General features: G+C 47.5%; 1 protein-coding gene across 1 annotated transcript; it reads left to right on the top strand.

The window, feature by feature from the left end:
• Nucleotides 1-1,617: 1,617 nt before the first annotated feature.
• Nucleotides 1,618-12,343, top strand: ABHD18 (abhydrolase domain containing 18). The gene is made up of 9 exons (XM_049770111.1): nt 1,618-1,696; nt 1,825-2,011; nt 5,319-5,336; nt 7,284-7,422; nt 7,827-7,916; nt 8,386-8,487; nt 9,339-9,678; nt 10,719-10,881; nt 11,537-12,343. The coding sequence occupies exons 2-9, from the start codon at nt 1,923-1,925 to the stop codon at nt 11,586-11,588; spliced, it is 993 nt and encodes a 330-aa protein (XP_049626068.1). The 5' UTR covers nt 1,618-1,696; nt 1,825-1,922; the 3' UTR covers nt 11,589-12,343.
• Nucleotides 12,344-26,274: the final 13,931 nt, after the last annotated feature.

The following is a 26,274-nucleotide window of genomic DNA, read 5'->3' as shown; positions in this document are numbered from 1 at the left end:
CTGCTGTGCTTCAAGAGGCACTGGGAGCCAGAGCAGAACACGGCAGGGAGGGCACTGGCCTTACACATGGCTAACCCCGGTTCAATCCTTAGCATCCCATATGTCTTCCTGAAGTTGCTGGATGTGACCCCTGGACGAATCCCCAGCACGGCAAGGTGTGATCCAAAAACAAAGCAAAACCAAACCTAAAAGAAGCCTCATTTCTGGCAATTGGCCCAGGCTGAGTGTGAGGGACCAGAGCAAGTTTCTGATACTTGATCATTGATGACTAAGGACCAGAGGGAAGGCTGCATGAGCTGTGCATGTGGACACCTCAGGCTTGCTCCCCTGCACTGCATAGGCACTGAGTATTGCACTGGTGGTAGCGGGGCAGAGCCAAAACATGAAGAAATCTACTAGAGGGGCCGGGCGGTGGCGCTAAAGGTAAGGTGCCTGCCTTACCTGCGCTAGCCTAGGACGGACCGCGGTTCGATCCCCCGGCGTCCCATATGGTCCCCCAAGAAGCCAGGAGCAACTTCTGAGCGCATAGCCAGGAGTAACCCCTGAGCGTCACCGGGTGTGGCCCAAAAACCAAAAAAAAAAAGAAATCTACTAGAAGAAACAAGAACAAAGGACTTGGCTTTTCTGCTTACCTCAGTTACACCAGCCCAGAACTGACTGCGCCAGAATTCTACCTTGCTATGCAACTCAGAGACACCAGTTGCTCAGTTTATGACCCAAAAGGGAAGTGGGTCCAGGGTGAGCAGGGAAGTTATTTTCTGGCTCTCTCCGCTTTCCCTCCTACAAGCGAAATTCCCAAATTTTCATACAGCAAATCCTGCCACATGCTCCATATTGAAGAAGTTCGGGAGTGGGGCTGGAGGTACGGCTCTTCAGGCACAAGCTGCCATGTAGCATGTGTGAGGCCCAGAGTTCAGCCTGAAAGGAGGGAGGCTGGGGGTCATCTCCCTGAGCCTTCACCTGGTCATGGGCACCAGTGCAGTTAGAATGTAGGACATAGGGCCCGGAGAGATAGCACAGCAGTGTTTGCCTTGCAAGCAGCTGATCCAAGTCCTAAGGTGGTTGGTTCGAATCCCGGTGTCCCATATGGTCCCCCGTGCCTGCCAGGAGCTATTTCTGAGCAGACAGCCAGGAGTAACCCCTGAGCACCGCTGGGTGTGGCCCAAAAACCAAAAAAAAAAAAAAGAAGAAGAATGTAGGACAGAGGCCCACAGCACCCAGCGGTCATGGTTTTGCAGGCAGGAGGCCCAGGTCCCATCCCTGGTACTTCCAGGAGTGACCTCCAACCCCTGAGCACACTAGATGTGACTCTAAAACCAGAACAAAGTATGTCCTGCTGTTCATAAGTGTGGTACTGAAGCTGGTGAAGGCAGTGGTGGTAAATACTGTGTTTATATCGAACATTTCACTGTGTTTTGGAGTTCTCCCAAGGGGATCCCAGGCCAGAACCCTTTGCCTTCACCCACTCATTCTGCTGTCACTGCCCTGAACACCCCAACTCCCACCGCCCAGAGCATTAGTGTAGACAGACACCTGTATGCTCTTCTCTGCCTGGGGAGGGAGGGTCTTTCTGAGGGCTCTAGGGAACACTGACTGACCATGTGCTGTGTAAAACAGGTTTCAGTTCATCGTGCCCAATTCATGGAGCAGCAAACACAGGCCCGTGTGCATTCACCTGGCAGGCACCGGAGACCATGTAAGTGCAGCCCCACGGCCTCCTGGGGAACAAGAGGGTGGGGCACTTGCCTTGACCCCCAGAGGTCCTGGAGCCCTCTGGGACCTGCATGTCCCAGGCACCTCTCACAGCCTGTCCTCTTTTGGCAGCACTACTGGCGGCGGCGGGTGCTGATGGCAAGACCCATGATCCGCGAGGCAGGGATGGCTTCTTTGCTGCTTGAGAACCCCTATTATATCCTTCTGGGATGCCAGAGCAGGGTCGGCTGCAGGCTGGGCTGGTCTGGGCTGTGCTGGACCTGGGCATGCAGGGCACAGTTCCAAGGGCTGCTAAGAGGTGAGACGACCCAGAGAAAGGGCACAGTGGTGCCTTTAACATACAGTGTAGACCAAGCAATGGCCCTGCAGTGGGCAGTGCAGGGGTGAAGTGGAAGGAAGGGTACAGTGGAAAGGTGAGGGAGGTAGGCTGGTGGTTCTCAAATTCCTCTGGGGCCTATGACTTCTCTTGGTCCCACGCCTGCTCTGGAGGACATTTGTGTTGAGATGCTTCCTGGTGGGCTGTAGAATTGAGCTGTAGAATAGATCCTTTTGGTTCTGTTCTGGTTGTGGGCCAACCCCGATGGTGCTCAGGGATCCCTCTTGGCAGTCTCAGGGTACTTATTGGGAGCTGGGATCGAACCTGGATCAGGCATATAGACAACACCTTTCTCACTGTGCTATCTCTCTAGCCCCTAAAATAGTTCTTTTGGAGGTGTCTGGGAGTACTCAGGGCTGACTCCCCGCTCGGTGCTCAGGGACAATATGGGATGCCAGGGATCGAACCCTGGTCTACCAAGTTCAAGGCCAGCACCTTCCCTGCTATCCTGTCTCTCCATCCCCTAGAATGTTCTTTAAGATGGTGTGAGACTGTCCCCACAAGAAGAGACAAAATGTTAAAGTGTCAGACACTGCTAGTCATAGGAGAGTGGAAGGGTCAGCCCCCTTCCCAGACAGTGGACGAGGAAACACAGAGCCCAGTTGCCTTGGTTGCCCAAGTTGGAGAAAGGGGTGCATGAAGATGCAGGAGAGGCTCCAAGCTGGCGCTCAGCAGAACCTTCCAAAGTCTGGTTTGGTCTGTCCTGTCCTGTCATGGTCTGGTCTGGTCTGCCTGGCCTGGTCTGGTCTGACCTGATCTGATCTGGTCTGGCCTGGCCTGATCTGCCTGGTTTGGTCTGGCCTGGTCTGGAATGGCCTAATCTGGTCTCATTTAGTCTGGCCTGGTCTAGCTTGGTCGCGGGAGCTGAAGGCTAGTGTGGGGTACAGCTGCAGGTGCTTGCCTTCCTGCAAGACCCATCCCAGCCCTTTTGTGCCCTACTCCTGGTCTCAATGACCTCAGAGCCTTCCAGCACCTCTGTTTTTTAATTGGAAAATGGAGTTAACCCTCAGATTATTCTAAGTATTAGTGTCGTCTAGAACTGCCTGCTAGACACAATGCTTTCACCCTCAGTATTTGGTGTCACTGTTGAGGAGCTCATGGGCTGGAGCAGCTTTGCGGGGCTGTGGGAAAGCAGAGATGCTCAGACACAGCAAACCAGTGTAAGAGGGAGAGAACAGAGGCTGGGACACAGGCAGGGCTGGGGACAGACAGATGAAGGTAAGGTCAGGGCTGACCCCATGCATGCATAGATAGGCATTATCAAGGCCCAGATTCCATATCCAGCACCAAGATCTTAGGGATAGGGGCCAGAGCAATAGCATAGTGGTAGGGTGTTATATCACAGCCTTTGGATGGAGGTGGATGGAGAGATGGAGGGTAAAAGGTCTTTCTTCTCCAGCCCGGGCCACGTGTCTCCAATCCCCTCCAGCCAGCAGGTCTGCAGGTTCAGGATAGCAGCAGGGAGGAAACTCAAAAGCAGTCAGGTTCCAAGAGACATCAGCTTTATTCCAGGCCCTGGCCAACATGTGTGGCCTCTTTCTGAATCTCTCTCCATCTCTCCTCCAAATCTCTTCTTCTTGAGGATGGAGGAGGAGATTGAGAAAAGAAGCAGCAGGCTGAAAAAGGTTGGATGTCAGGGCTGAATAAGGATCCAGCGTAAAAGGTTATGATAGGCCACACATGTTGGCCAGGGCCTGGAATAAAGCTGTCTGTGGACCATTTTCTCCCTGCCGTTATCCTGAACCTGCAGACTTGCCGGCTGGAGGGGGCTGGCATACATGTGGCCTGGGCTGGAAAAGAAAGAGTTCTTGCCCTCCATCTCTCCATCCACCTCCATCCAGCCCCACCCAAGAGCTTTTATTCAACAGTAGGGTGTTGGCCTTGTATGTAGTGGACCTTGGACAGACCCAGGTTCGAGCCCCAGCATCCCATATGGTTCCCTGAGCCTTGCCAGAAATGATTTCTTTTTTTGGGGGAGGGGAGGGAGGCCACACCCATTTGATGCTCAGGGGTTACTCCTGGCTAAGTGCTCAGAAATTGCCCCTGGCTTGGGGGGACCATATGGGACATCGGGGGATCGAACCGAGGTCCTTCTTTGGCTAGTGCTTGCAAAGGCAGACACCTTACCTCTAGCACCACCTCACCAGCCCCGGAATGATTTCTTTTTTTTTTTTTTTTTTTTCTGGTTTTTTGGTTTTTTGGGCCACACCCGGCAGTGCTCAGGGGTTACTCCTGGCTGTCTGCTCAGAAATAGCTCCTGGCAGGCACGGGGGACCATATGGGACACCAGGATTCGAACCAACCACCTCTGGTCCTGGATCAGCTGCTTGCAAGGCAAACACTGCTGTGCTATCTCTCCAGGCCCCCCGGAATGATTTCTTTTTTTTTTTTTTTTTGTGGTTTTTGGGTCACACCCGGCAATGCTCAGGGGTTTTTCCTGGCTCTGTGCTCAGAAATTGCTCCTGGCATGCACGGGGGACCATATGGGACGCCGGGATTCGAACCGATGACCTTCTGCATGAAAGGTAAATGCCTTACCTCCATGCTATCTCTCCGGCCCCCCCGGAATGATTTCTAAGTGCAGAGCCAGGAGTAACCTGAGTGTCACCGGTGTGGCCCAAATACCAAAATAAATAAATATATATATATTAAAAAAAAGATCTCAGGGTTGAGTAAGAACAGTAACTGTCTGCACAGAAGATACTTTTTCAATGTGCTTTTCTGTATTTCTGGATTCGCTGATAAGCATAAATGATAACAGAAAAGCAAAGCAATTCATTTTTGAGGATTGTAGAACCCTATGAATAAGTTAAACACGTTGAATTCTATACTTTAAGTGGGTGAAATGTATATGTAGTCCTTTCTCAATAAAACTGTATTTAGAAGAAAGAATGGGGCCGGAGAGATAGCATGGAGGTAAGGCGTTTGCCTTTCATGCAGAAGGTCATCAGTTCGAATCCCGGCGTCCCATATGGTCCCCCGTGCCTGCCAGGAGCAATTTCTGAGCATAGAGCCAGGAGTGGCCCCTGAGCACTGCCGGGTGTGACCCAAAAACCACAAAAAAAAAAAAAAAAAAAAAAAAAAAAAAAAGAATAAGTTGAAAAGCCAGAGAACTCAACAGCCAGTTTAAGCCCCTAGAAAAGTCATTGCTTAAGTTAACGCATGTTATGACCAAGTGTATAACCACTGTAAAACTTTCTCTTTGACCCACATTTGTAAATGGCTGCAGGAAACCCAAGGATCAGATGTAAGTAACCACAATTTCCCTTTCTATGTCTCTGAAACACATTTTCAATAGTGTTAATAATTGTTGATAGTGGGGCTGAGTGGTAGGACAGCAGGAGGGGAGGGGAAGGCTTGCCTTGCATGTAACCTGTTTGATCCCCAACACCCCATGTGATCCCCATCCTGGAGCTCCCTTGAGCCCTGAAAAAAAGCAAAAAACAAAACAAACAGAAAAACCAAGCTTGTCTGTAGCCTTTGCATAAATCTCTACCCAGTAAATCTGCTACCCAGGCTGATGGGAACTTTACAAAGTTGTGAATGGCCTCAAGGAAAGTTTCCTTCAAGCTCTTTGCATTTTAATGCCCAGCTGAGCACCAGGGGCCAGTGCTGAGCCCAGTACCCTCCTCTGCAGGCTTGTCCCTCAGCCTCTGCTTATAAAGTATCTATCTTCTGTCCCCATGTTGCATTTCTCCCAGACACTTGGCAGGTTTTTGTTTCTGCCTGTGTTTGGGGGTGCTGGTGTTGAATCTAGGACATGCACTTTGGCTCTGGGCCCCTCCTACCCCACAGGTGTGAATAGTAATGGGTGACTTTTGTGGGGGCCCACACCTTGCTACCTGTTACCCAGACTTTGCTGGCGGGGGGGGGCCTGCAGTCCCAGTTCTGAAATCTGGGGAGTGACTGGCAGTGGGGTATGGTTGTGGGGGGTCACCAGGGAGCCAGAGAGATAGTTCCCAGGGCTACACCCTGGGGCCTGGTTTGACCCTGACACAATAGAGCCATTTATTTCTGAGCTCGGCCAATACCAATGCCCTGGTCCCTCTCCCAGACCCCTGTCTGAGTAGAGGGCAATGTAGGCTGGAGGCAGGTGGAGAGCTGGTGAGCCTCTGGGAGAGACACCTGTGGAGATGAGCGTGCAGCACATGTTCATACTCAGAGATTAGCTGCACTCTTGTCTCATGAGAAGACAGGTCCCCAGTTTTCATGCACAGATCCTGTGTGTGAAGTCAGGCACCAATTTACAGATTCAGGAATATAAGCTGCGTGTATTTCATTCTCATGCCAGTGGCACCATCCCTGGTAGTACTCAGGTACCCACAGTGCCAAGAAGGAAACCTCCCACTGTAGACCTCACATTCAGCTCCTGAGCTCTCTCTGGCCTTTTTATTCTTTACATCCTTACAATTATTGCACTGTAACACCAGTTGCAATATCTTTTTGTTTGTTTTTTGTTTTGGGGCCATACCTGGTGGTGCTCAGGGGTTATTCCTGGTTCTGCACTCAGAAATCGCTCCTGGCAGGCTCAGGGACCCTATGGAATGCTGTGAATCAACCCAGGTTTGCCACGTGCAAGGCAAACACCTTACACTCTGTGCTATCACTCTGGTCCTCACGTTCTCTTGCCAGCAGAGAGATTCCCTCTTTGTGGAATGATGTCCCTGTGCAAGCTTCGTGTTGGAACAATGCAGAAATGGACCTGCAGGGATTTGACTTTCTTTAATTTTTTGTTTGTTTTGGGACCACCTCAGCTGTGTCAGGTTATTTCTGGCTCTGCTCTCAGGGGACCCTCCTGGTGGTGCTTAGGGGGGGGTTCTATGGGATGTCAGGAATAGAATCCGGGTCCTGGGTCCTGCATGTCAGTCGGCCACATGCAAGGCAAATGCTCAATCTTTGTGCTATTTCTCCGTCCCCCACAACAATATCTTGAGGTTGCAGGATTTTTGTCCAAGTTAACTAAGTAGCTGGTGGAAGGAAATATGCCAGTGTCTAGCCCCATTAATGTCAAAGTAAATGTTGCTGCAGAGCTGGGGAGTCCCCGGGGTTCAGCCACTTGCCTTGTGTCCCACATACCCACAGGGGTTGCTCCTGAGCTCAAAACCAGGAGTAGCTGGAGCCCTGCAGGTATGTGCCCCACCCCACCCCCAGTAGCTACATGAGACCCTCTTCTCTGTCCCGTGTGGGAGGCCAGAAGGTCCAGCCTGCGGAACGTGTCGGATCTGTTCGTGATGGGAGGCGCCCTGGTGCTCGAGTCAGCCGCGCTGCTGCACTGGCTGGAGAGGGAGGGCTATGGGCCGCTGGGCATGACAGGCATCTCCATGGGCGGACATGTAAGTGAGCCCCACACCCCCACAGCCTTCCTGCTTCCCTACCCTACCCTCAACCCCGGTTTCCCAGCTGCTTACAGTCAGCCTGTAGCTCAGCTCTTTTCAGGATCCTCCCCTGGTACACGTTGACCTGACAGACAGACAGACAGACACACACACACACACACACACACACCTACCTCGGCCCAGCACACACAGTGCTCTCTTTTCTGGCACGCACATACACACACACACACACACACACTCACACACCTACTTCTGCCCATACACACACACACACACACACACACACACAACCCTACCTCAGCCCAGCACGAGCACACACACACACACACACACACACACACACACACACACCCCTACCTACCTCGGCCCAGCTCTGACCACAGTGCTCTCTTTCCTGGCAGATGGCGTCCCTGGCCGTGTCCAACTGGCCCAAGCCCATGCCGCTGGTCCCTTGCCTGTCCTGGTCCACTGCATCTGGGGTTTTTACCACGGTGCGTCATGCAGTGTTGGTGTGTTAGCCACGGCTGGTATCCTGTGCCCAGGACTGCCAGAGCTCACGACTGTTGAGCAGAGCCCATCCCTCAACCTGTGTCCAGCTCCCCAAAGAAAGCGCATGGGAGATGAGGCATCTGCACAGACCCCGCTCTGCTTATGCCTCTAAAAATTAGGACAATGGGAAAAAAGGAAAGGAGAGAAGGGAAGAAGGAAAGCTGGTGGGGGGTGGGGAGAAGGAGCAAGGAGGAGGGACGGAGACAGGAGGGACCTCTCTGTCCTTTCGGGCTCCTTTGTGTTCTTGTTTCTTGAGTTTTTGAGCCATACCCAGCTGTGCTCAGGGGTCATTCCTGGCAGAGTTCAGGGGACCCTGAGGGTTAACCGAGTCAGAACTCGGGTAGAGTGCCTTTTCTGCTCAGAGCTCACCCTATGTCTGGATAAGGGTCTGATTGGGCCCTCCTGTCCCAGGGCGTCCTCAGCAAGTCCATCAACTGGCGGGAGCTGGAGAAGCAGTATTACACGCAGACGGTTTACGAGGAGGAGATCATCCACATGCTCGAATACTGCGGGGTGAGTAGAACAAGAGGGATTGTAGAGGGCTTTGGGCATTGTTTGCTTGTTTTGTTTGGGGGCCAGATCTGGCCGTCTTTACACTTGGCTCTGTACTGGTGGGCTCAGGGGACCATCTGGGATGTCATGGATTCCTACCAGAATGACCACATGCTCAGCTACTGTGCCCTACCTGCTGTCCTCTCTCACTGGTCCTTGGTTCAACTAAAAAGCACCATTTTTCCTTTAAGGATTCCTCCCTGGCCTCAGAGAGAGTTGAGGGGTGAAGGTGCTTTCCCCTGCACTCAGCATTTCTTACCTTTAGGTCAATGTGCTGTGATGGTTTTGGGTTTTAGATTTTGGGCCATATCCAGCATCAGCATTGCTCCTCTGAGCTTAGAGATCACTTCTGGCAGTTTTCAGGTGATCATATAGGATGCTGGGAATGGAATCTGGGTCAGCCCTATGCAAGGCAAACACCTCACCCATTGTACTTACTAGCTTTGGCCCCTCTGATTTTTTTTTTCAGTTTTTGGGTTTTGGGCCATATTTAGTGGTTATTACTGACTTTATGCTCAGAAATCACTTCTGGCAGTCTCGGGGCACCATATGTGACGCTGGGGATCGAAACCGGGTCAGCTGAGTGCAAGACAAACACCCTCTTTACTGTGCTATCTCTTCAGCTTCTTTGGTTCCTTTCATCATGATTTTGAACTTTTTTATTCACTTGTAGCCCATAATAAATAGAAGCACCTGAGCCCTGAAGGAGTGGTTTCTAATCTGTCCTGGAGAAGCCGTTGGCTTCTGCAGATGGGCTGAGAGGGGCCAGTAGACTCCGGAGCTGAGAGGTTCCTCTTATCTCTCCTACCCAGGCCGATTCCTTCAAAACAGGCCAAGCGGAGGTGGCCTCAAGCAACACAGACCAGTTTGCTGGCCTGGGCCTGGTTCCCCAGGCTTTAAGTCTGGACACAATGGGCTCAAACCCCACAGGATGCCCTGAGTCTGGACACACACCCGTCTCATCCCCCTCAAATGGGCTCCTGCTGCAGGATAGCTCTGGGCCAGAGAGTCTCACTCAGACTCTCCAAGACCACCGGCCAGGGCTTCTCCACCTCCTGGGCACAAAGCGAAGGCGGCGGCCGCGTCTGAAGGAGCCTCTAATCTTCATGAAGGGCGTCATGGATGAATGCACCCATGTGGGCAACTTCTCAGGTGCTTCCGGGCCCCCTCCCCCCACTCAACAAGGGACCACGGGTCCTGCACAGGGCGGCCTGGCCTTGTCTGTCCACACTGGGATCGCACGTCCTATTGGCCCAGCCTCCATCCCCCACAGGGTATTCAGGCACCATAGGGACACACCCCAAGTATTCTCAGAAATGAAAACAGAATTGAATTGCTGCTGATGAGAAATTTTTTCCTTTGTGGTCATGCCCAGCAGTGCTCAGGACTTATTTCTGGCCGTATGCCTGGGGATCCCTCCTAGCAGTGCTTGAGAAACAATAAAGGATACCAGAGATGGAATTCAGACAGCCTCATGCAAGGCCAGTGCCCTGCTCACTGTGCCCTCACTCAGGCCCAGTGAGAAATATTACTCAGGGCTGTTCCATGGGGCTGTGATGGTGGCTGGCAGTAGAGCGAATCTGTGCCTTCCATGTGTCCAGTCCTGGTCAGCCTCCAGAACCACAGGCGAGTCCGCACCAGGGTCGTGTTCTAGCAGGAAACAAAGCTGCCATTGTTTGTGACTTTGTTTCTGGTTTTGATTTTTGGGCCACTCAGCCTTGCTCAGGGAATGCTCCTGGCATACTTGGGGCCATATGGGAAACCAGGGATCCAACCTGAGTCTGCTGCGAGCAAGTCAAACACCCTCCCTGCTGTGCTCTCACTCCTGGCCCTATATTGTTACTTTGCTTAAGTACATGCTCCGGGGCTGAGGAGAGCTCAGAGGAACCCTGGGTTCAAGCCTTGATGACCACCTTCTCACCAGCACTGGGTATGGCCCAGGTGTCCCCGATTCACCCTGGCCAAGCAGCTCTATTTCCCAGGCCAGACCAGACTCCTTGTCCTGCACAGCCAGTCATTTCCTAGAGTGATCCCAAAAAGAGCACAGTAGGCAAGTCTTTCCCACAGGATCCCCTTGCTGTCTGCCAAGACCTCAGTGTGGCGGCACCGTGGCTTCCCAACCTCCCTCCCTCAACCATCAGTGTCTCTGATACTTCTCCCACCCACTTCTTACCCCCCTGCCCTCTGCCTAGTCCCCGTGGATCCAAGCCTCATCATCGTGGTCCAGGCCAAGGAAGACGCGTACATCCCACGGTCAGGCGTTCGAAGCCTGCAGGAGATCTGGCCGGGCTGTGAGGTCCGATACCTGGATGGGGGCCACATCAGTGCCTACCTCTTCAAGCAGGGGCTCTTCAGGCAAGCACGTGCACCTTGGGCCTCCCTGCTGGGACATCCAGACTGGGGTCTTGGTGCGCTCAGGAGGACAGGGAGATCCTGTAGCTGGGGGGAGAGCAGCCCGCACTTTATGTCTTAAATGTGAAACAAAACACTAGGGTTATTGTTGGCAACTGCTGGACTGAGTTTGCTGGGACATGGAGAAATCTTGAGCACAGGACATGCATTTCTGTACCCTGCGTTTTCCCAGCTTCTCTCCATGTCTGGCTTTGTGGGATTGTTTTGATTTGGAGCCCGGCCTGGGCATGGCCCTCAGGACAGAGCCCTGCCCTCAATGTAGTATGGGGCACCAACTGGAGCCTGGCTCCCCAGCCTAGAATCATATATATATATATATATATATATATATATATATATATATATATATATATATATATATATATATATGGCAAAAAGGAAGCAGCTTTTTTTCTATTTTGCCTTTATTTTACTTGTGTATTATATAAATTCTAAGACCTGGAGAAAGATACTTCTGAGATGCCCCCAGGCAGTTCTGGGGTCTCCAGACAGTGAGGACGAACAGGAACTGGTGCCAGCCCGGGCACGAGGCCTGGCCTGGCTGTCAGTAAGCTTAGCTGCTCACTCACAGCCACACATCCTCTGTATCTCCCTGCAGACGTGCTATCTATGATGCCTTTGACCGCTTCCTCCAGAAGTACGCCCAGTGACGGCCACCCAGCCAGGCCCCATGGATGCCCCCACTGCCACCCTGAGTTCAGGGTTCCTGTTCCAGAGCAGCTGCTGCCTTCGCAGTGTACTGGTGAAACGAGAAGCCAATATTCGGATGAAATGTGTTTGGTCCCTGTTTATGAGGATCACGTGTGTTCCCAGGATCCATACGAGAATGTATGCATCTAGTCTGCTGTTGCTTTGGATGAAGACTTTGCATTTCAAATTATGAGTGATTGTTTAAAACAGATTTATTCCTAGAAACCCTGTGGGTTTTTAGTATAACTGAGAGAACTTGCTATCAGTATGACTGATAATCTCAGTGTGTATTATACACCCTTAAGAGTTCTTCTGCTGATGACTTCATCTGGGAAGCAAGCTCTTTCTGTTTCCTTTGGATCCAGGGTAAATTTGAACTTGGTGTGTGTGCTATTGACCTTTTATCTTTTATTTTTTTAGTTCCCCCGTTTTGTGGGGATGGAGACTTGGGGTCATACCCAGTGGTGCTCAGGGATCATTCCTGACACTGCTGCGGTGCCCAGGATCAAATCAGTTGATTTTTATTTTATTTCATCAATTCTTTTAACTTTTTTTTAATTAAATCTTAGTTTATCTTTAATTTTCTGCCATGAAAATACAATGTATTCAGTGTTAACTTGAAATTCTAAGAAATCTCGATTGGTGATGGGAGAGCTCTTGCCTTGCAAGCAGCCAACCTGGGTTTGATCTCGGGTATCCTGTATGGTCCCCCTGAGTACCATGTGGAGTGACTCCTGAATGCAGAGCCATGAGTAAACTTTGAGCACTACTGGGTGTAGCCCAAAAGAAAGAAAAAAATATAATCCTGACTGCTTTGTAGTAGGTGCTTGTAGTAACTAAGATAAAAAATTTAAATGAATGCTGGAATGCAAATTAGATGCTTAAGACTTGACTAAATCTTACTACTTTGCCAAATACTAGTTAGGGAAAAAACACCAAACCTTTGCTACTTTGCCAAGTATTAGTTAGGAAAAAAATTACAAACCTTTGCCATACTTATGATTTTCAGTTCATAAGAAACAAATTGGAATTAGAAGTCTTTGTGCCTAGAGATAGGTGAGTCCCAGCTTCCTAGGCCTAGTCCTTTGCCCTCTCAGTTGGCTCCTTCCCTGCTTCCCTTTCATGGAAGTACCAGTGGGCGCAGAGATCCCCTGTCCTGAAAAGTCTGTTTCTCAGCAAACATTGGCTGATGCTATCACTGATGTTTTCGGATGGGAGATGTCGTGGCTGGCCTTGGATCCTCCAAGGTCCTCAGACAGTGTGTTTTGGTTGTGTACTTTGGAATCAGACTCATCTGCAACCTGTGCTGTCTAGGATCTGTTCCTCTGTCCTTATGTCAGTCCATGTTCCGGTCTGGATATGTCCTCATCCTAAGATGCCTTCACAGCCTATTCCCAGGACAGCTGGTCATTATGTCTCTCACGGCACTTTGGGTATTGATACATTGCCCGCTGAGTTGCTGCTGGCACACAGAGTCAGTGTCTGTTCCACAGAACCACCCCTGTGGCCACAGGTTCCAGCCAGAGTGTATCTGCTCGGCCGCCAGCATGCCCAGCTCTTGGGCAAAAGCCCTTCAGGATAAAGTTGGCACCAATCCACAGACCCCAGTGCAACCGAGCTTTCCAGACTCACTGAGAGGAGCCCTGTGGGGAAAAAGGCAGCTCCCTCTATTTTAAAGACTGAGTGGACCTAGACTAGGCAGAAGACAGCAGGGAGGGTGCTGGCCTTGCCAGCCACCAACCCAGGTCTGATCCTCACCACCCCCATAGTCCCTGGAGCCCCATTAGGGGTGATGCCTGAGCACACACCAGGAATGCTCCCCAAAGCCCTCCCAGCATCACTGCCCCAGGTCCCCAAGTACAGGAGATATTTTTATATCATGATTTTTAGCCTAATGCTCTATATCCCTCAGTCGGTACAGAGAGTACAGGCATGCAGTACATTTTCTCTCCGCATCCTTCCCCTAGAAGCAGCACCTGTGATGCTGCATGTGCAGTGGTGCAGTGTGTATGTGTGTGTGTGTGTGTGTGAGAGAGAGAGAGAGAGAGAGTGTTCGCCAATGCAGTGAGTTTGAGTCTTACAAGTCGCCAGCAGTTGCCCTCACTAGTATATATGTCAGAGGATCTCATGAATGTGACCTTTCAATGTGGTGCTTTCATAAAACAGTTGAATTGCTAACACTCACTGGAATTTTAAAAATTGTTTCTGAAGGTTTTATATGTCACAATAAAAGTCTTTCAAAGTTCACGTGTTTTGCTCAAAAGTTCTTTTCTGAAGATAGACAAACACATTTTGCATTTGATTTTTATTTTTGAGGGGTGGTGCCAGGACTCTAACCTGGGCCTCACACATGCAAATACATTTGGTTAATGGGTACAAGTGCTGCACCTAAGTCATGGGGAGCCCCACCACCACATACACTTACATACACCTACTCATATGCATGTATACATGTGCACACACTTTCACAGACGGGCTCAGACTCCATGATCACTGTTTTTGTACCTTGCTGCGTTTCTTTTGACTCACGTACAAGGAAGATCATGCAGAATCCATCCTCTCTGGACTCACTTCAACATGGTGTCGCAACATTCCTCAAAGGCTCCTGAGCAGGGTTCCTGACTCTGGGCACTCAGCCACTGACTCGGCCTTTCCCCACCCACTCATCTGCCCCTGGGCACTCGGTAGTAGCTTCCTGCTACTGGCTGTGGACACCAGTGACCAACAAACAATAACCACAGCACTGCCAACTTCTTTCTGAAGGAACAGCATTGGATTCTGGATGCCAACAAGTGGTATTGCTAGGTTACCTAGAAACCCCACTCCGGCTTCTGAGCTGCCTCTTTGCTTTCCAGACACAGTGGGTAGAGGATGCGAATGTGGGTCCTTTACACACCTCTGTGGGCTGTGTCCTGAGAGCTAGGCTGAGGTTTGGATCTGTTTCCTGGTAACTGCTGATGATGGAAACTTAAATTCCTATTGGATTTTAAATTCCATCTGGATTTGGGGGGGGGGGCGGGGTTGGTCTATACCCAGTGGTGCTCAGCGCTCACTCCTGGCTCTGCTCAAGGCTCATTCCTGGCAGAGTTTGGAGACCCTTTAAGGTGCTGAGTTTGAAACTCAGGTCTGCCAAGTGCAAAGTCGACCCACAGAACACCTAGTTAGGGCCCTGAAGCACTTCTGTCCCATGGACTTCCTTGAAGCCTCTGAGTCTCTTGGGCTGTAGGGGCCACACCTGGAAGCTTCAGGCACCAGGACAGCCTTGCGCAAGTTTCCCCCTTTACCATCTGGGCTGTTGAGGTAAAAGGTGGAACTCAGGAGCAGGGAACTTGGAAGCTGGACTGTGGCCACCAGAAGCCCAGCTGCCAAGTTTTTTCCCATTAGTATCCATGAGGCCCATCCCTCCGGCAGCTTGAGTCAAAGCAAACCTATCTACACTGACAGAGGAAGTGAGAGCTCAGCCTGCTGGGTGGTTCTGTGGGCAGGAAAGTCCCCTAAAGTCATGAAGGGGTCTTGTGTTTATAGCTGATCTATGCCTGGTTGCTGACACTAGGATGGGGGGCATGTTAGAATAGGAGTAAGTTAGAATGGGGGTGCATTAGAACGAGGGATGCATTAGACTGAGGAACATACTCTGTTCTAACCACTTGGTGTGGAAGCTGATTAGGAATCTGGAGACTGGGTCAGTTGCATCTCAGATCAACTGGATACCCAGTTTAATCCGAAGATGCCTATCCCCACCCCTGCCAGATTGGGTCCCACACTCTCAGGAAGTCCCACATCAGGCAGCATGGCCAGAACCCGAAAGGGGAGCAGATGCTGCCCCAAGGGGAGCTTGGGAACTGTAAAAAAGGGATTCTCCACAAGGCTTCAACAATCTCCCAGTGAAAGTGCAGAGCCCCTCAGGTTGTCTCTCACACAGTTTATTTATTTGGGGGCCACACCAGCAGTGCTCAAGGCTTCTATTTTTTTGGCTTTTGGTTTTGGGGGTTATACCCCGCTGCACTTGGGTTACTCCTGGCTCTATGCTCAGAAATCACTCTTGGCAGGCTCAGGGGACCATATGGGATGCTGGGATTCAAATCACCGACCTTCTGCATGCAAGGCAAATGCCTTTACCTCCATGCTATCTCTCCAGCCCTCATGGCTTCTTCTTCTTCTTCTTTTTTTTTTTTTTTTTTTTTGGTTTTTGGGTCATACCCGGCGGTGCTCAGGGGTTACTCCTGGCTGGCTGCTCAGAAATAGCTCCTGGCAGGCACGGGGGAGCATATGGGACACCGGGATTCGAACCAACCACCTTTGGTCCTGGATTGGCTGCTAGCAAGGCAAACGCCGCTGTGCTATCTCTCCGGGCCCAAGGCTTCTTCTAACTCTGCACTCAGGGGTCACTTCTGGAAGGACTCAGGAGACCTTATGTGGTGCCAGGGAGGAAATCTGGTTGACCACTTGCCAGGCAAGTGCCTGCCCATAGGAACTTTCAGGAGTTTTTATGGGGAGGTACTTTTCTGAGAATGTTGCTTTTTTAAAAAAAAAAAAACTTTATTTATTGATTGATTAATTGGTTGTTGGGCTACACCCAGTGGTGCTCAGGGGTTTCTCCTGGCTCTGCACTCAGAAACCACCCCCTACAGACTGGGGGACCATATGGGTGCCAGGAATTGACCCGGTCCCTCCCAGGTAGGCTGCATGCAAGGCAAATCCTACCATTATGCTATCTCTAGTTGCTTTTTGTTTTGCTTTGTCTTTGTATTTTGGGCTACACCTGGTGATGCTCAGGGGTTACTCCTTGTTGTGTATGTAAATATTTTAGGGGATTATTATGTTACTGACCCTAACCTAATTGGTGATTGTGCCCTACCCTAGGGTGTGACCTGGTATTCTGCCCCCACCCTAGAGTAGTACCTGATTCTGCTTCCACAATTGGTTGGTATCTGATCCCACCATTGGGTGGTACCAGATTCTGAGGGATAAAAACAAGGGTGTGTGGAAGGCGGGGAGCTTTTTGCTGGAACTGAGGCTGAGTCTTTGGACTTCAGTCTTTTCCACCGAATAAAGCTAATATTTCTTGCCTGTGCTAGCCTTGGAAGGACCGCGGTTCGATCCCCCGGTGTCCCATATGGTCCCCCAAGCCAGGAGCAACTTCTGAGCGCATAGCCAGGAGTAACCCCTGAGCGTTACTGGGTGTGGCCCAAAAACAAAAAAATAAATAAATAAAAAAAAATAAAGCTAATATTTCCACAAGCCTGACTCTGTGAGCTGTTTACCCACCGTTTCACCTCAGAACCGTCGGCTAGACAGGGTGGCAGACGCGTGCTCTGAGCTGAAGGGGAAAGACCTCATCCTCCATCCCTCCATCAGTCAACCTCTTCAGGGGCTGACTTGCAACATAATGGCGCCCAAACAGGGACCTGAACCTGGACCCTCAATAACTGTAAGTGAAATACTTCATTGGAAATTTCCTCTGCTGACCATTAAATGGTTTCTGTGGTTAGTCATGTGAATTCTGCCATCTTTTTTCTTTTTTTTTTTTTATTTATTTTTATTTATTTATTTATTTATTTATTTATTTTGGTTTTTGGGCCACACCCGGTGACGCTCAGGGGTTACTCCTGGCTATGCGCTCAGAAGTTGCTCCTGGCTTGGGGGACCATATGGGACGCCGGGGGATCGAACCGCGGTCCGTCCTAGGCTAGCGCAGGTAAGGCAGGCACCTTACCTTTAGCGCCACCGCCCGGCCCATGCCATCTTTTTTCTTACGCATTGGTTCTCTAGTATACAAGTGGATTATTCCATTTTGTTTAAAACTAATTGGTTTTGATCTAAGGACAATCACTGCAGTTGGATGGTTGTGGTCTATATTTCAAATGAAAATTGCATTGTCTCCAGCCATCATAGTTTGTGGAATTTCTGTGTTGGCTCACGTTATTACTGTGAGCATAGTTATTGGCTGGTATTTAGGAAATAGAATGTGTAGAAATGGTGAGGCTAAAACCAGTATGGATGATAAGGAAATCTATCTGACAAAAACTCAGACCAAAGTGCGGGCTGACGAATCCAGCCCCACCATCAACAATATAGAAATTTTTGCTGGAAGGAAAACAACTCGGAAAGTTAAGCCTGATTCTAGCGAATCGCTTGACAGTAGTGACTCAGACAATGATCAACCTCCAGTGCTAACTTCAGAAGGGAGGCCTCATTCTATTCACAAAATTGAATCACACAACAGTGCAGATTCAGACGATGAACCACACGCTTGGTCTCAGAGCTCTATTCAGAGTAATTTTGCTAATCCGGCCTCATCCCCTTTACATGGTGTAAATGTTTCTAACTATGTACCCTATCAGATGGAAGAATTAGATCAGTTTAAAAAAGCACGTAAAGAGTATGGGCCAAAATCACCATACAGTGTGGAGTTATTAAGACTTTGGAGTCATACTCATCTTGGACTTTGTGTGATTTTAAAAGAATCGCTGAAATATGCCTGTCGTCTAAACAGCGAACTGAATGGGAAATGTACTATTCAGAAGGCGTAAAAGCCAAATTATATAGCCCGGATGGTATGAGAAAGCAAGTGGCAGGTGTTACTCTACCATATGAATTATTGATGGCAGAAAATCAATTTGCAAATATTCAGACACAAGCAGCTTTACCTAAAGAAATCTTAAATTTAATTAGGGATATTGCATTGTCATCATGAGAAAAATTGATTCTAACAGCATTGGTAGAGGAAACTTTTTAAAAATTACCCAAGGCCCTTATGAGTCATATGCAGAGTTTGTAGGTAAGATTAAAGATTCTCTGAAGTTACACATCGAAGATGAGGAGATGAGAAACTTCCTAGTAAAATCTTTGGCTTATCATAAAGCAAATTCGGCCTGTAGATTAGTATTGAATACATTAAATGAAAAGGCAGATGTGAATGATTACCTTTATGCCTGTCGGAATGTCTATGGGAAACCCCAACCCCCACCCCACTTAGACTCAGTACAAACCTTCCCAGTTACCAAAGGAATGATGCCTTACTCCCCTCAGGGACAGGACACTTTCTGTAAACCAGGTCTTTGCCCAAAATGCAAAAGGGGTAGCCACTGAGTGAAAGATTGCAGATCCAGAAACCTCATTGATAATAACCTAAGTAGAGGTTTCAACACAGTCCCCAGGAGGCAAATCGCCTGCTACCATTGTGGAAAAAGGGCATATCAAAAGAAATTGCCGTTCCCTTATAAATTCAGCTCCACAAGAACACACATACAAGATGCAGGGAAATGCCCACAGGGCCTCCCCGCAGGCCCTTCCAAATCAGGGGCAAAGCTCACAGACAATAATCCTTCCAAGCCCAGCCCAAGAAAATTCATCATGATAAGGGAATTAATTCACTCCACATCAGGGAGTGCCGGATTAGACATATTATGCCCAGAGGACATTACAATTTACCCAATGCCAAGGTTTTTTACATGGATGGATCCCAAAATGGAAAAGGAGGAATAACCGGAGACAACATTAATATGACCATAGATACCAAATATAAATCTGCACAGAAAGTTGAATTAGCAACGTTAATTTACCTATTAGAAAATGTATCTAAAGCCATGAATATAGTTTCTGATTCTTTGTAAGTGGTAAATTTATGTCATGTGATAGCCACTGCTTCCCTTAATGCTAATAACCCGATCATACAGAACTTACTTAAACGATTACAGCAGCTTCTTCAAAAACAAACTGAGCCCATCTTCATCACACATATTAGAGCCCACTCAGGTCTTCCAGGACCGATGGCTCAAGGAAATAAAACTGCTGACGTGCTAGCAATGCCTATATTTAAATCACCTGTAGAGAAACATTCAGCCCTACACACAAATGCTCGCCATTTACATGTGAATTACCAAATTCCATGGAGGCAAGCTAGAGAAATTGTAGAAAACTGCAACATATGTGCACCATTAACAAAAAAACTCATATAGCAGGAGCAAACCCAAGAGGCTTACAGTCTAACGAACTTTGGTAAATGGATATAACTCAAACAGATTTATTTCCAAGAAAATCTTATCTTCATGTTGTGGTGGACACTTATTCTCGTTTTATGTGGGCAATTCCCATGTCTTCTCAAAAATCTAAGGCTGCTTGTAGTTTTCTTTTACAATGTTTTTCTGTGATGGATATTCCATATTCTATAAAAACTGATAATGGGCCAGCCTATGTTAGCAAAATTTTTGAATTTTTTTTGTAAAGAATGGCAGATAAGACATCTCAAAGGAATTCCTTACAATTGTAGGGGACAGGCCATTGTAGAAAGGACTCACAGAATCTTAAAAACTCAATTGCAAAAGAATAGAAAAAGAGGGGCCGGGCGGTGGCGCTGGAGGTAAGGTGCCTGCCTTACCTGCGCTAGCCTTGGACAGACTGCGGTTCGATCCCCCGGCGTCCCATATGGTCCCCCAAGCCAGGAGCGACTTCTGAGCGCATAGCCAGGAGTAACCTCTGAGCGTCACCAGGTGTGGCCCAAAAACAAAACAAAACAAAAAAAAGAATAGAAAAAGAGGTTTACCACCAACGGATTTGCTATCTTTGACTCTTATCACACTAAATTACTTAAACTTACCCCAAGGGGAAAGTTACACTGCAGCGGAAAGACTTTTTTTGTTTTGTTTTGTTTTTGTTTTTGTTTTTGTTTTTGGGCCACACCCGTTTGACGCTCAGGGGTTACTCCTGGCTATGTGCTCAGAAATTGCCCCTGGCTTGGGGGGACCATATGGGATGCCGGGGGATCGAACCACTGTCCGTCCTATGCTAGTGCTTGCAAGGCAGACACCTTACCTCTAGCGCCACCTTCCCGGCCCCGGAAAGACATTTTAAAGAAGATATTCAAAGACAAAAAACAACCCATAAACCTATTTGGATCAAGGAGGATGAAAACTGGATAGCTGGATATCTTCTCCTAAGAGGAAGGGGTTATGCCTATGTTTCTACAAATGACAACCCTCCCAAGAAATTTTGGGTTCCATTACGCCTTGTTAGAAATCGGGCTAGCACAAATGATCAGGTTCAGACTATAAACTCCCCTTCAGAGCAAAAACAGAATACTCCAGACACTAACAGCAGTAATATTGCTGAGGTCTCTGGGGCAAGGAACAATGATTTAGCTGTCACACACCATACATTGAGTGAGACTGATGGTAGTGATAAACCCTTACACTCCGAGATGCAAAAGGAAAGACAGGAACCTGTCTTAACTGGGCTCCAATATATAGGAAACTCTTGCTACATGAACTCAATATTGCAATGCTTGTATAATATTTCAGACTTGACTCAGTATTTTTATCAAGATCATTATAAAAAGGATATTAACAAAAAAATTCGATGGGGCATTAAGGAAAATTAAGCCGAAGAATTTGGTCAGCTCATCAAAACCATGGGAAATGGATTTCATAGATATATTAACCCTGAAAGCTTCAAAGTAACAATTGGTTTACTTAAGACCAGTTTGCTGGACACAATCAGCAGGTCCACATGAACTACTGATGTTCATAATAGAGGGATTACATCAGGACTTGCTTACTGTAAATCTAATGACAGACAAAATTACACATCTTATGGAAAATGAAAATTATGAACAATTTAGTCCAGAACAACAAAAGGCTCACAAATCTATTATTTATGATCTCTTTCAAGGACAATTCAAATCTATACTACAGTGTCTCACATGCCACCAAAAGTCTGAGGTTTATGAGACATTTGTTCATTTGTCTCTGGCTATTACATCTACAGATAAATGTACATTACAGGAATGCCTCTCTGAATTTTTTAAAGAAGAAGAGTTAAGGGATGACAACAAAGTTCTGTGCAACAGCTGCAAAACTAGAAGGGATTTTTCAAAGAAAACATACTTATGGAAACTGCCGCCAGTACTTATAATACACTTGAAACGTTTCGTTTTTGATGGCAAACAAATAAAAAATTGCATACTTATGTAGATTTTCCTTTAGAAGACCTCAATTTAGTAGAATGCACTTCAGAGAATAAAAGCAAGATTAAGAAATACAACTTATATGGGGCCGGGCGGTGGCGCTGGAGGTAAGGTGCCTTCGCTAGCCTAGGACGGACCACGGTTCGATCCCCCGGCGTCCCATATGGTCCCCCAAGAAGCCAGGAGCAACTTCTGAGCGCATAGCCAGGAGTAACCCCTGAGCGTCACAGGGTGTGGCCCAAAAACAAAAAACAAAAAAAAAAAAAAAAGAAATACAACTTATCATCAGTGTCAAACCATTATGGTAAAGTTCACTATGGACACTGTACTTCATACTGTAAAATTGCTGCAAAACAACACTGGATCAATTTTGATGACAAGAAGATCAAAAAAGTCCCTAATACATTGGTGAAATCCACAGCAGCATACATCTTGTTTTATACTTCTTAAAGATCTACAATGAACACCAGATAATCATTTCACTTCCTTATCGGTTGCTATTAATGCTCTAGGATTCTTTCCACAGGCATGAGCAATGAATATGGATTGAAAATCCAATGTGTTTCGTTGTATGATGGATTTATGTCTTAATTTCATTATTGCTCTAGGTCTCAGTTAATCATGAAATTTTACAATTTAATTTAGTCAAGGTTCACCTGAAAGAGAAATTTCTCATCATATTAATGTTGTTTTTCTTTCTAGGTATACTCATTTAACGACTTTCACTCTTTTTATTTTAACATCATTGCTTTATTTCCCTCAATTTAGGTTTTAAGACGCTGACATAATGATAATTTTTAGGTGGATTTCTTCACAATGTTTCTTGCCTATGATTGATTATCATAGAGTTACTTTTATACAATAACTTTGTATATATACTGTTATACACTTATAGTAGAGTTTTCCATGTTTGTATTACACATGAAATTCTCTTTCAGATCTGCTCTGCTCTGCCATAAAAAAAAATTTTTTTTTTGAATTTGAAATGATTTATCTAAACAGTTGCCGGCTATTACATTTTTTTTTTTTTTGGGTTTTGGGCCACACCCTGTGACGCTCAGGGGTTACTCCTGGCTATGCGCTCAGAAGTTGCTCCTGGCTTCTTGGGGGACCATATGGGACGCCGGGGGATCGAACCGCGGTCCGTCCTAGGCTAGCGCAGGCAAGGCAGGCACCTTATCTCCTGCGCCACCGCCCGGCCCCTGGCTATTACATTTTAAGGTGCTTTTAGTTGATTCAGCTGAATTCTCTTTTCTTTTGCTCTATTTTGGATCCTTTCCAACAAATATTTTTAGTATGAGTGAGTGTTATGGCCATATTTTTTGTCAAGTCTGTATGGGTATGTCTTGTTTAGTGTCTTCTGTTCTGCATATTTTGTATATAGTTCCCTTTTTCCTAACTTTATCTTCCCCAACTTAGTCTTCCTTATCCTTCCTTCTCTCTTCCTAGTCCTTAACATTTAATTTTCAGGATTCCCTTCACATGTGCTCTCATCTCCTTCACCCACAACTACAAGCCTCCTGATCTCGGCCTGAGGAAGAAATTCATGACTGTTGGAGTTTTACACCATATGTGCTGCAAACTTGTTGGAAATGAAGCCACTTGGAATTTGTGTCACAATGTAACCCCAGAGAAAAGATCCATGGATAAGACCCACAGTCTCTGAATCCCAGTTAAACTGTGCTATCTGAATTTCTGGTTTTCCATCCACATACACAGTGCTATTGTTGACCATTTCTACAATGGTAGATTGCACCGATCCCAAAGGAAATGCAGAAGCCCAACCAACTCATGATGGTAATGGTGTAACGCTTGGGGATGCCCCAACACGTGGATGACTGTACTGGCCTTCCTTCTTCATTCAGCTTGATGTTATCTCCTGTACAAGGCTTCAACCCGCTTTTCCAGACCTATCAAGTGTCTTTTGCTGGTCTTTTCAGAGTTCCAGACCCCTCATCTTTACAGATTGGTATTGGACTCTGTAGAAATTTCACCTTTTGTATTTTTCTTATAATTGTAATCCTTTGAAGTTATATTTGGTTCTACACTTCTTTTGACTATTGTAATCAATGTTTTTCTATTTTAGTTTTTAATCTTAAGAATTGATGTTGTGGGCCGGGCGGTGGCGCTGGAGGTAAGGTGCCTGCCTTGCCTTCACTAGCCTAGGACGGACCGCGGTTCGATCCCCCGGTGTCCCATATGGTCCCCCAAGAAGCCAGGAGCAACTTCTGAGCGCATAGCCAGGAGTAACCCCTGAGCGGCACAGGGTGTGGCCCAAAAAAAACCAAAAAAAAAAAAAAAAAAAAAAAAAAAAAGAATTGATGTTGTATTACATTAGGGTTTTGCTTTCTTGACTTTATGTTTGTGAGTTAGATATTGTTGTCTATAATTTCCTAAATGATATTTTTGTCTGTTCTCAGGGTTTTTTGTGTGGGCGCATCATAGGCAAAATACTAGGTTTATAGGAGGTTCCATCCATTTTGGATGGACCCTCAAGTTGTTTATTTACACAGGGAGGGTCTCTGCCTTAAACATTTTGTTTTGGTTTGTGACTTAAGCTCCCATCTATAAATAATCGACATCAATTTCAGACATCATATGGACTTCAGCTTGGATTAAGAACTTGGATTGTGCCCGGAGAGATAGCACAGCGGCGTTTGCCTTGCAAGCAGCCGATCCAGGACCAAAGGTGGTTGGTTCGAATCCCGGTGTCCCATATGGTCCCCCGTGCCTGCCAGGAGCTATTTCTGAGCAGCCAGCCAGGAGTAACCCCTGAGCACTGTTGGGTGTGGCCCAAAACAAAACAAAACAAAAACAAAGAACTTGGATTAAGTTCAGATACCTATTGATCATCATTGCAGTGGCTCCCCACTGTGCAGGGGATGTATGTGCCTCTTCCTACGAAATAAAGGCCTAGTTCAATGCCCTCAAAGATGGGCTTTCTGGTCTACCTGGACTTGACTGAAAATGGGGCCAGAGAGATAGCATGGAGGTAAGGCATTTGCCTTTCATGCAGAAGGTCATTGGTTCGAATGCCTGTATCTGCCAGGAGTAACTTCTGAGCACTGCCAGGTGTGACCCAAAAACCAACAACAACAACAACAATAAATAAAGAAAAGGTGCTTCTTCTTGCCTGCTACACAACCTTTCTGGCGTCTCTTCGAAGTATCTATGTACGTCTTAGATTTATCTTCTCAGGAGCTTGTAGTTGATTCCTTGATACATGTTTCTGGTTTTAGACACCCTGTGTTTAGGTTAGAAGTTTTTCTTTACATTTTCCTGTGATGCGCTTATGCAAACAGCAGCTCTTTTATTATTGACTAGTTTTTCCTTTAATAATTGTAGACAATATTGTTTGTTTACTAAAAACAAACGGGAATTTTTGTGTAGGTAAATATTTTAGGGGATTATTATGTTACTGACCCTAACCTGATTGGTGATTGTGCCTACCCTAGGGTGTGACCTGGTATTCTGCCCCCACCCTAGGGTAGTACCTGATTCTGCTTCCACGATTGGTTGGTATCTGATCCCACCATTGGATGGTACCTGATTCTGGGGGATAAAAACAAGGGTCTGTGGAAGGCAGGGAGCTTTTTGCTGGAACTGAGGCTGAGTCTTTGGACTTCAGTCTTGTCCAACGAATAAAGCTAATATTTCCAAAGCCTGACTGTTTGCAAGCTGTTTACCCGCCGTTTCACCTCAGAACCGTCGGCTAGACAGGGTGGCAGACGCGTGCTCTGAGCTGAAGGGGAAAGACCTCATCCTCCATCCCTCCATCAGTCAACCTCTTCAGGGGCTGACTTCCAACAACTCCTGGCTCTGAGCTCAGGAATTACCGGTATTCCTGTCAGGCACAGAGGACTACATGAGAGGTGGGAATCCAACCCAGATTGGCTGCATGCAAGGCAAACACCCTTCCTTCTGTACTATCATTTAGGACCCAGTATGTTGTATTTTATGACAAAGAAGGTAACAAAGTTAAAGGGGTCAGAGATGTAGCCAGGAGGTGAGGGGGTGAAGCTTTTCAAGCCTGGACTCCCACAGCAGGTAGCACATACCTGCTTGCTTGTCTCTAACTAGGTCTACTCTGGAGATATGTGTTCTCTCTTGAACTCTTGAACACACTCTTCTCCCTTCCTATCCCTTCATGTCTATGGGGGAAGAGGGAGAAATATAGTATGGGGGTGGTGGTGCCAGAGCAATTGTATAGTAAGGTACTTACCTTACCTTGCATGCAGCTGACCAGGGTTCAATCCCTGGCATCCCCCATATGGTTCCCTGAAACTCCCAGAAGTGATCCCTGAATATTAATGGCAGTTGGATTTGGTTGTGGGTTCTTTTGTTTTTTGAATTTTGGGCCACACCCGGTAGCACTCAGGGGTTACTCCTGGCTCTGTGCTCAGAAGTCGCTCCTGGCAGGCTTGGGGGACCATAAGGGATTTTGGGAATCAACCCAGGTCACTCCAGAGTCAGCCCCATGCAAGGCAGATGCCCTAACACTATAGCTCTGGTCCCGGCAGTTGAATTTAGATACACCCCTTGGAGACTCCCACTGTAATGACAATTGAATCTGGACACGCTCCTGTACACTCCCCCATCACACAGGGTATAAAAAGTAAAACTTGGGGGGCCGGAGAGATAGCACAGCAGTGTTTGCCTTGCAAGCAGCTGATCTAGAACCT

This window comes from Suncus etruscus, chromosome 3, assembly GCF_024139225.1.
Source record: "Suncus etruscus isolate mSunEtr1 chromosome 3, mSunEtr1.pri.cur, whole genome shotgun sequence".
Classification (NCBI taxonomy): Eukaryota; Metazoa; Chordata; class Mammalia; order Eulipotyphla; family Soricidae; genus Suncus; species Suncus etruscus.
Note: the sequence above shows the minus strand (reverse complement) of the source record. Positions and strands in the feature narration are given on the sequence as shown.